The 10,945-nt window shown below is 43.8% G+C and overlaps 1 protein-coding gene across 1 annotated transcript; it reads left to right on the forward strand.

The window, feature by feature from the left end:
• Positions 1–6,689: 6,689 nt before the first annotated feature.
• LOC133887695 (protein NRT1/ PTR FAMILY 8.3-like) lies at positions 6,690–9,704 on the forward strand. Its single transcript, XM_062327664.1, has 4 exons — positions 6,690–6,882; positions 7,632–7,722; positions 7,832–8,049; positions 8,138–9,704. The coding sequence occupies exons 1-4, from the start codon at positions 6,829–6,831 to the stop codon at positions 9,491–9,493; spliced, it is 1,719 nt and encodes a 572-aa protein (XP_062183648.1). The 5' UTR covers positions 6,690–6,828; the 3' UTR covers positions 9,494–9,704.
• Positions 9,705–10,945: the final 1,241 nt, after the last annotated feature.

The following is a 10,945-nucleotide window of genomic DNA, read 5'->3' on the forward strand; positions in this document are numbered from 1 at the left end:
ACTATCTTCCTATGAAAGTTTGCAATTAGTCTATATATTCTTGTCGGTCATTCTCTTTGATCCTCATGTCTCTCTTTTTTCTTCACACAAGTTTAGAATAGTTCTTTCTCTGTTTTTATGTATAGTGTATGCTATAGTAGACCATGATAGCTATTTTATGTAGAAAAGAATTAGTTCTAGAATTCTTAGGTTATTTTTTTTTGCAGATGATTACTACAACATTTTGAATGCTAACTTATTGAGTAGTGGCGGATGCTATAAATGATTATATTTGGATTGAAGAAAGTATAGTTATAGAGAGTCTTAAAGGTTTGTAAAAATTATTATTGAAGTCTACAACATGTAAGGTCAAAGATATTTCCCCAGTTACATCACCTATCAAGAGGAAAGAAAGATCTTTATCTTCATTGACAATCCATGTTTCTCAAGTGTCTATACAGAAATGTTTGATAAAGATCAATCTTTTCAAACCAAGACAACCAGGAACTTAATTGAACATTGAAATATGAATCTTTCATATACAGAAGGCCACCGCCGGGATGCCAGGCCTGGCCTCGGAGGCTGGAGGGGAGCCACAGAGGCCGGTGGCGTCAAGGGCTCGGGGCAGAGCCACAGAGGCCGGTGGCGTCAAGGGCTCGGGGTAGAGCCACGGAGGACGGAGGGGAGCTGTGGAGGCCGGTGGCATCGGTGTCTCGAGACAGAGCCACTTAAGCGTTGGTGTCTCGGGGCGGAGCCATAGAGGCCAAATCATAGTGGGAGCGCATAGAGGCGAGCGGGTGGTTGGAAGATGATGTGCGGGAGAGAGACACTAGATCTAGCGTGCGAGAAGAGCGTAATAGCGTGCATGTCAAAATGGCGTGTGTGATGGAGACGCTATTAAAGACCCAAATTTGCTAGACTTGGCTATCAGGTGGGATAGAGGGTGTGATACGGAGATGCTCTAATTCACCTCCTACTCGTGTTGTTACGGTGTCTTCCCAGCTCTGCTGCTGTAGCTGATACTTTTCTGTGATCGCCTCGGGTTACTTTCCGTCCCTTTACAACCACCTGCGTGTTCTAGAGTCACATGAACAAACGGTCGGGGGCAACTGTCAAGGCAGAAGAAATTCAGACTTGCGGTTGGTGAGGGCGCTTTACGAATTTTGTCAGCCGAGCTGAGGTTCTTGACCACGTTGGTCTTCAGTCTTTACGTAGAGCATAAGCAGTACGATCTGACCACCCAATTCTCCAAAATAAACGGCACCATGAGTTACCAACTTAGCACGCGTCTATTTCTTGGTTTCTCCACTGATGGAGTCGAATCTCTGAATGCCTGTGGTTCATCAGCTTTCTCACCAACCATCTCAAACATGATATCTTGGGTCAGTGTCAGTATGGATCAGACTATTTGGGCGGTTTAGGACTTTAGGTGCAGTTCGATCTGAATGCATGCGGCCTTTTTGGTCAAGAATTGGATTCAGAATTTCAGGAGCCAACTAACTTTTTCGGTAAAAACAAATACTAATCTGTCGTCACCCTTCATAAATTATGTCGGTCAAATAGCACAAGCGTGTTTCAAAGCAGAGAACTGAAGCCGTAAGATGAGTTCGCCTCAGGTGAATAGGTAATACGATGACGGCTGCACCTGCACTAACAGGGAGGCTGTAGATTTTTTTTTTAACGGAAAACAGCGAGGGAAGCCCTCACTGTGAGATTTTATTAATAAAAGAGGCGGATAAAATCCCGAAAACAAGAGCATATACAAGGAAGTAAGGAAGAAAAGGAAAAGAAATGGAAGAACTCTATACAGAGCTTTGAAGCCAAGCTATAGACATCGGACTAAGAGAAGAGCTCATTCTGTGGGTTTGAACAAAGGCTGTCTCACGAAAACAATCCTTCCATCTACTGAAATTTGCATCCGATCTCTCAAAGATTTCCCAAGCTGCAATAGAGAAGACCTCCAAAAAGAAAGATGTTGACAGGTTGTTCTGGCTCTCTGATGCATCTCAAAGAAATCCAGATCATAATTCTAGCGTATGCCAATCGTGACCAACATCGAACACTGAAACTACATTCAAAGAAGAGATGAAATGTAGTTTCTTCTATGTTCTGATCGCAGCTGTTACTTTGAAGAAATTGGCTGTAGATATTTATAGATAATTACTTTTCTCTAGTCAACAGATTATGTGTTCATTTGATTTTTCAAGGTGAGTCTTTCTGTGATCTAAAAAAAACGTGTCTTTCTGTCAATGTTACGAAGTTGTTTCTGGGGTCTGAACGACAACGACTGAGCCTCGCAACAACCACATAACAACGGTGCTTGCAGTCAAAACGTAGATAAATTCAAGGGTCTCTCCAATTTCACATGTGCTGTTAATGCTTTTCTCATTCATGTGATATTTTTAAAAGAAGATAAGTCTAATTTGTGCGTGGCTGCGTGCTGATTATATATTTAAATGTATCTTAATTTCATTTTTGTATTTTTTTTTTAACATGAACCAAGGGCAGCCAGCAGCAGCAGCCTTGTGTCAGTCAATACCAAACACACTTTCCCCTTTCAGTGCACTCTTGCAGACTTGTTGGAAATTCCATATCTGGGAAGGAAAAACTAGCAAATATCTGCTTCTGCATACTTTGAACGTTGCACTCAGCAAAGTGCAAAATATGCCCGGCATGCTAACTGCTAATGTTTCCGTCGATCGTTGCAGGGTCGGTGCATGGTGATGTAGGGAACTGGAAATCTGAAGAATAGAATCAGAATGATTTGAGTGGATTATAAACCGTTGGAAAAGATCGAAACAAAAACGATGCAAGCACATTGTACTTTGTTGCCTTGTTCATCTTTTGAGTTTTGGAATTAGCACTATGTCCACTGTGTGTCCAGTATGCTAATTCTCAGCTGCTATGGCATTGGAGACTGGAGTATTGGACAGTTGCTAACGGACCTTGAAGTTTTCTATCGCCCTATCTTCACCTTATCATATCACCAGAAGGAAAAAAAACAGCGAACTTTGCACTTTGCAAAGTGGTACTTGTTTCTTTTTAGAGATGAGCAAATATGTCCGGGAAATGGGCAGGAAGGAAGAAACTGAAAAAATTGCTCCGTTTCGCACGTAACTGAACTAATAATCTAATATACAGTACATGGATGGAGTCAGCTATGACCAAGCAGAAGTAACTGCATCGATTGGCTTACCACGTGGCCTTCCGTGTCTGGACTCTGGAGAAGTGTTCTGTGATGCAAAGATTCGGTAAGAGTTCGATGCATTCTCGGAGTTAAAATGAGCATGTCAAAGAGCAGCTAGCCAAAAGGCAAATTGAAGTAGTAAACAGGGACTGTGTCTCAGGAGTGCCCGTGCCGTTCCTCTGATGACAGCGAATGTTGCCTGGGTGAGACCAAATCTCCGCGGGAAGAAGCCTCGCTGTGTCGCCCGTTTTCTTGTCGTTTGACCGTGATCCTCAGCAGCTGATGTGAAATGGAAGTAGCGGATAAGGGCATGCACTTTTTGGAGCGTGCGTGTTTGTTGGACCGTACTGAAAGTCTGAAGTTTGCTAGCAGCATTTAATCGAAATTTCACCAACTCTTTATGATAAACTAAGTGTTATGAGATATTAATAATAGTTGATGTGTCTTTAATTTGGTTAGTATGTTTTTTTGGATATTTGTTCTTGTTTATGTCTCATTTGAGTTGGTGGTATTTGGAATTAGCGAATTCTTTTCTATAAGCAGAAAAATTACATAAATCGGAAGTTCTGGTGTGTACATCGGATGTTTCGGTATTCACTGAAAGTTCTGGTGTGGGCAGTGTACTCGTCAGACTATTTTTTGCAGAAAGTAAATTTTTAAGCGAAATTAGAGATCAATGCACCGAAAGATACAATGAATCTTGTGGTTATACCGGAGGATATCACCAGAGCATTTTTAGTGCTGAAGCATAAATTAAAGCAAACACGGATGTTCCGGTGATGGACTTTAAGAGCACCAGAGAATGCATCGGACCTTTTGTTGCAGAGGTTACAGAGTGTGGTTCGGTGGATTGGTATGCATCGGATTATCCGGTGATGAACATAAGATCACAAAAAAATTTCACCGGAACTTTTCTTGCAAAGAGCAAAGTTTTCCTGAAACAGATAGTATTACACTCACCGGATGGTCCGGTGTTCAGAGCAGAACACACTAGCACATTCAGTGTTCACGTTTTCTGCAGGATGTGCTCTGAGTTAAAGTTTTTGATTTTATGCTAACCTGGAGATATTTTGGAGTGTGGAGAAATGTGTTTGCTTGTTTCAAGGTGTGCATGTGACTGATGCAACTTCACGGTCGACGGCGTGTGATCAGGGCTAAGCTAGTGTTTGGTTTCAGACTATCAAACAGGGTCGAACAGAGTCAACGGTTATCTTAGCTATACATATGAAGGCCAAGTAAAACATGAAATGGAGGATGAAAATGGCATGTTGACAAAATCAAGCGAAGAGGATATCGATACAAGTGAAAAGGTGGCCCAAGTGATTGGGAGCGAGAGAGACTTGCAGATGGTCAAGATCACAAGACGGAGGACACGCGTCATCATCGGAGCGCTAGCTTCAGGTGGAAGCGAGTGACGGCTAGTCACGTTTTGAGAAACGTGCTAAGGTTTCACGGTTTGGCCTCAAAACCTTAGGAAGACTAGATGAGTACATGGTACCATCGCGAAGCTTACGTCGAAGTGAAGCTAAGTAGTAAAGGTATCGCGACGGTCCGATGAATAGAGAAGAAAATATACTAAAATACCCTCAATGATAAATAGAAGTGTACTACAAGATATGCGTATTTTAGAAAAAGCTAGAAAACTTGAGGTCAAGTGTTTTAGTTTTATAAATAGAGGGATAGGGCTATAAGAGAGGGTGAACCAGTCATTTGAACTTTTTTACGCAACCCATATGAGAGTATTGTACTAGGATTTTATTAGAGAGGAGATAAGTGCTTAGCCTATGGAATAATAGATGAGAATTTTAAGAGAAAAATTTTTATAATCCGTTCAAAAGTGATCTGACCTTTTTGAGTAATGAAATTACCCCTCCTTTTAGTTTTTCTATTTTGTTTCCCTTACTTTGTGCGTAAGTTTTTCTTTTTCGGTTTTGATTTTCGTTTTTGTTTTTAACTGAAATTTTAGTATTTTGTGAGGTCAGTTTTTTAGTTGATAAAGACGTAAAATTCATATACACACGCTTATATGATATGGTATTGAATTCTCTTTCCTGTAAACAATTAATTTGGAGAGTTTCGTTGCTCGGTGTTTATCTTTTTTGTTTCTTTGATAGTTATGATTTTTTGAGTGCTAAGACACATGTATTGATCTTAAATAGAACATATGATTTATATATCATCTGTGGTGTCGTGTTGTCTCTATTTTCTTTTGTTAATTTTTTCTCGATTTTTTTTCTAATTGACTTTTAAAATACGTTGGTTGATCCAAGTAGGAGATGACAATCAATTTTAAAAAAATTATTAAGACATATATTTACTCTATTTTATTCATCAATCTCGTTCATGTACTACAATAATAATTATCTAAGATAAAAGCGAATATGCGAAGACTTGAAGCTCAATGTTACCTAATGTTGAAAGAAGGGAAAAGAATCCTGAAAACCCATCCGAAGAAGTGCAAGGTTTTGGGCACATTGACGCTATTTCTCCTCCCCCTGGATCCCTGTTACTGCAGTCCATCCATTAAAATTTCCAGGACAGCATCGGTCGAAGACAGTGAACTAAATATGCTCCTGAAAGTGAAAAGGCGTAACCAAATCGAGGAAGATATTTCCTGGGTCTAGCGCCAAGGTAAATTAGGCACGTTTCCGCGAAAAGACTGGAACGGAGAATTCGACAGAAAGGTTGCCATGGCGGCACGTTGTCCCAAAAAAACGGTGCAGGTTGCACGCAAGACGAACTTCAATAGGAGCCCCAGGCCTCAGGACAAGACTAATCTAGCAAGATATTAAGGTGCTGTTTGGATTTTAATCATAGAAGTCTAGACCAAATATTAGTTATGGTTAGAGTAGGAACAAAATCAAAATCAATACTAAGAAATAACGTTTTGTTGTGACTAAGCTAAAATTAGGATTATGTCAAAATTTAAGCTAAAATATTGCTTTTGGATGGTGAAAACTAAAGTGCGCCAAACTTAAGAGCATGACATGTGGTGTCCACGTGCCACTATTTTTTTATATAAAAATAGTCATCGTACATTTAATTGTAAGGAATAAAACGGTATAAATGAATTATATATTAGATATGCGGTTTAGAAAATAAATTAGTTTTAAGCTTGATAATTAAAAAATATTTGCATTGAAGCCAACAAATCTCTGACTGCCACCTCAGCTGGGGCCACCGATTACCCCGCCAGATTTGAGCTATTATGGATGCCAAATTTTTTATGACAATAGCAAATAAGGACATCAAATTAAATGAAGACCAAAATAGCTGAGCACGCAATCTTAATATTGTATGACGCATCCATGCTCCCGGCCGTGCAGTGGACTAGTATTACGCATGTGCTCAATTAATTACGGATTAACCTTGCCGAGAATGCTTGCTCTCGCTTCTGCGTAACCGCTGGTTTGAATCGATCTCGCGCTAGATATTAGTATTGTTTCGCCGGGACAGTGACGGCCGTCGATTACCAGTTCTCTCAGTCGCGTACCGCGGTGCGTATATAAGCCGCGCTGGTTGCCTGTCGTTTCCATCCATTCCCAGGCTTCTCTCCCAGCCCTGCCAAAGCCGCGCGCTCCCGGGAGTTCTGAGGAAAGCAAAAGCACGCAGCTTAATTAGCTTCCTTCCGGGCGATTTCGATCGGCAGCTTGCAAGCGGCAATGGACGCCGGCGACGCCATGGAAAGAGGCCAGCGCTCGCCGCGGCTGCCAGAGGTACGTGTACTACCTCATGGACAGTAATTATTAACTCGTTTCCCCGTTGGTTTATGTCGAGGAGAAATTGGCTGCGTGCATGGTGCATCATGCTGGTGCATAGGCCGAAATACTATTTCATTTCGAAATAAAGCTTTCTTCATCTAAAAAATGCCGAGAAGACATAGAAGAGATATCCTCAAGCGAGCCCATGCGTGCAAAATAAAACAACCGATGTTTAGGTGTGTCATATTTTGCTACCACGTACGTTATTTGACCCTTTTCTACGCGCAAGGTAGCGTATGACGGTACGACAAAACATTACTGTCTCATGCCGTATATGTTGATGTGCACGAGGGGTTGGTTGGTGGCAACAACCTCTTAGACCAAGTCTCCATCAACAGTAGGAGATTATACATGATCAGTTTTGAAGTAAGAAAAGTTAAAAGGGTGTATGCTAAAAGATCCAAAAACTGTCTGACTCTTCACACCAAGGTTCAAAAAAGTTGGTCAGAAAAGCGGTAAAACACACTTATCACAGAACAACTATGCTCTTAACACATAACTACTTTCTTCTTGTCAAATAAAAGTGCAATTGGGCACAAATAGATTGTCATTCTTCCACGCGGAGGGGGGAAAGATATTTTTTTGGACCAGGGGAAAAAAGATATTAAGAAACAGTAGTCATGTGATACGGAGTACATGTTGTGACCTGAAGAAGTGCAGATTCCAGCTTTCTGACAGTTTGCACCAATTTCCAAACTTTGCAGAGCCCGAGCCCAAAGATTCAGGACGAGAGCCTGACGGTGCCACTCTTACAAGACAAGAAAACTGGAAGCAAAGCACCAGCAGTAGTTCTAGGTGAGTTCCAAGTTTCTTCAGACACAACAGCGGAGACAGCTTGCTAGCATTGTCTTTGGAAGCTATTCTTTAATAAATTTTCAATTAAACGCTGAAATTTTCGCTCCAGGATTTCAATGTTTGGAGAGCACAGCATTCAACGGCATTGGCACGAACTTGGTGGTGTACCTGGAGACTGTTCTGCACGGCAGCAATCTAGCGAGCGCCTCCAATGTCACGTCGTGGTTCGGGACGAGCTATCTGACCCCGATCTTCGGTGCGATCATCGCGGACACGTTCTGGGGAAACTACAACACCATCCTCGTCTCCCTCGTCGTCTACCTTCTGGTAAGCACACTCGAACCCTGGTCATGTGCATCAAAAATGCATTGCAAGACATGTTCATGTGCTTTAACTTGGCGATTGATCTGTCCAGGGAATGATCCTTGTCACCTTCTCGGCGTTCCTTCCGACAACCGAGCTCTGTGGGGTGGGTTCGTCGTGCCACCCCGTGCTCGGCGCGCAGAACATCGCTTTCCTCGGGCTCTACCTCGTGGCTTTCGGCAGCGGCGGCGTGCGCGGTGCGCTGCTGCCGTTCGGCGCGGAGCAGTTCGACGACAACAACGCGGTGGACCGGGAGCGCAAGATGTCCTTCTTCAGCTGGTTCTACATCTGCGTGGACTTCGGGATGATCATCTCGGGCGTCTTCATCGTGTGGATCCAGCAGAACGTGAGCTGGGGGCTCGGCTTTGGCATCGCCACGGCCTGCATCGCGCTAGCCTTCGGTGGCTTCGTGCTCGCCACGCCCATGTACAAGCGCCGCATGCCCACCGGCACGCCGCTCAAGAGCCTAGGCCAGGTCGTGGTCGCCGCGTGCAGGAAGGTCACCCTCCGCGTCCCCGCCGATGCCAGCCTCCTCTACGAGGTCCACGAAAAGATCGACGAGCCCAAGATCGCGCACACCGGCGAGTTCGGGTTCCTGGACAAGGCTGCCGTGGTCGCCGGGTCGGACCTGGAGGAAGTGACGAACGACGCCGCCGCGGCCGCAGGATCGTGGAGGCTCTGCACGGTGACGCAGGTGGAGGAGCTCAAGATCCTGCTGCGGCTGCTCCCGATATGGGCGACGAGCATCGTACTGTCGGCGGCGTACGCGCAGCTGAACACCACGTTCGTGCAGCAGGGCGGCGTCATGGACATGCGCGTCATGTCGCTTACCATCCCGGCCGCGTCTCTGGTGTCATTCGAGGTGCTCTGCGTCCTGGTCTGGGTGCTCGTATACGGCTCGGTGATCGTGCCGGCCCTGAGGAGCCTCTCCCCCACCCGCGGCGAGCCGTCGCAGCTGCAGCGGATGGGTGCCGGGCGTCTGCTCATGGCATTCGCGATGGCTGTGGCTGCGCTGGTCGAGATGAAGCGGCTGGACGCCGCAGGGCGCGGCGAGTCCATCAGCATCGCGTGGCAGATGCCACAGTACTTCGTGCTCGCCGGTGCGGAGGTGTTCTGCTACATCGCGCAGCTGGAGTTCTTCTACAGCGAAGCGCCGGACACCATGAAGAGCATGTGCACGGCGTTCGCGCTGCTCACCGTGGCGCTGGGCAGCTACATGAGCTCGCTCATCTACGCCGTCGCGAACGCGCTCACCGCGACAGGAGGGCGGCAAGGCTGGATCTCGGACAACCTCAACGAGGGCCACCTCGACTACTTCTTCTGGACCATGGCGGCGCTGTGCACGCTCAACTTCGTTGTGTACAGCGCGTTCGCCAGGAACTACAAGGTGAAGATGGTCGTGTCGTGATCCAGCTGCGTACGCACAAAGGGCGCATTGCAATGGCACATGCGGTACAAATATTTCTGGGTTAGTTAGGAACAAATATTATTTGTGTGTGCTGTACAGTGTTACGTGGCAGCCATAGGGTCATTGAAATTTCTGTTCCTTTGGTTTCTTCTTTTTGCCAGTTCGATGAAACATGGATGGGCAGCAGGACATCCATGTACCGCATGTTACACATCAGAAAAAAAAAATGCAATGCTACTGCAAATTTCACGAGAAATCGTCGGTTCTGTTTGCCATTTGTTATTGGTGATCGAGTCTGTTCACGTCATCACATGCCGTGCCGTTCAAAAGAGAGCGGAAGAAGTTTGCGTTTCTAGTCTTTTGGGGCCTTGTATAGCGGTATGGGCTACGCGACACTTGCGTGAAAACGGCCCACTAGCCCAAAAAATCGTCAAGTGGGCAAGCAACGTTGAGGATGAAAAGACATGGTTTGCTGGGCCGTATGCTCCAACTACAGTTCATGTTCAATTCTGAATAAATTCCACTGTTCTTCCACAAAAGAAGAGAATATATTCTACCGAAAAAAAACTGAATAAATAGGATAAATATTCCGTGCACACCACTACAGATCGAATCGTCTGGAGTCTGGACTGACCAAAACCACTTCCTGAATAGACCATGGCCCTCATGTCACATTTTTTGAAGCAAGTATTCATATGACATTCCATTGTTCGGAATTCTGTTGTGTTTCAAAATAAAAGCATTTGTTCGGGGCACCGATGGAACTAGACTATCTGCGAGAACTAAAGTTTACAAAACTATTTGGAACACGGAAATCAAGACCCAAAGGTAACCGAAAAATCAGGATCATCGCAATAACAGCTCGAAATTCGACGAGAATTTGCTTAAAATTCACTTGGTCAATTTTGAAATTCGGCGAGAATTCGGACCAAATCGATTGAACGGTAACCGCTCGATTTGCACCAGTTACCGAGCGGTTTCGCCGATTTATCGAGTGCATTTTCCACATTATCGGTAACCATTCGGTTTTAGCGATTTATCGAGCGATTTTCTTGAATTTCAGTGATGTTAAAAAACCAAAAATAATTTAACCTTGTAAAATCAATAACTAACTCATCTGAGCTTCAAATAAGTGAAACAAATTTTGTTGGTTTCCTTGTAAAATGATATATATGGTAAAAGTATTTATACTCATAAAAAATTTAAATATTTTCTGTGAGAAAATATATTTGCTAAACCAAGTTAAATGTATAGTTTACTCTTTGCTAATCCAAAAATCATGAAACCAATTTTATTAGTCTTCTTACATGATGTTATGTCTTTTAAAAATACATGAACTCATGAAATAGTGAAATAGTTATTGTAACATGCATGATTATATAAAATGTGTTTCAACTAGATTAATTCATAACTAACACATCACACCTCCAAAATTAGTAAAGCCACTTTTAT

This window comes from Phragmites australis, chromosome 13 (assembly GCF_958298935.1).
Source record: "Phragmites australis chromosome 13, lpPhrAust1.1, whole genome shotgun sequence".
Classification (NCBI taxonomy): Eukaryota; Viridiplantae; Streptophyta; class Magnoliopsida; order Poales; family Poaceae; genus Phragmites; species Phragmites australis.

Excerpts from the sequence above, each read along its gene's own strand:
- LOC133887695 (XM_062327664.1), top strand. The coding sequence starts at position 6,829 with ATGGACGCCGGCGACGCCATGGAAAGAGGCCAGCGCTCGCCGCGGCTG. Across the intron at positions 7,723-7,831 it reads AGCACCAGCAGTAGTTCTAG|GATTTCAATGTTTGGAGAGC; the intron begins GTGAGTTCCAAG and ends TTTTCGCTCCAG. Across the intron at positions 8,050-8,137 it reads CCCTCGTCGTCTACCTTCTG|GGAATGATCCTTGTCACCTT; the intron begins GTAAGCACACTC and ends TGATCTGTCCAG.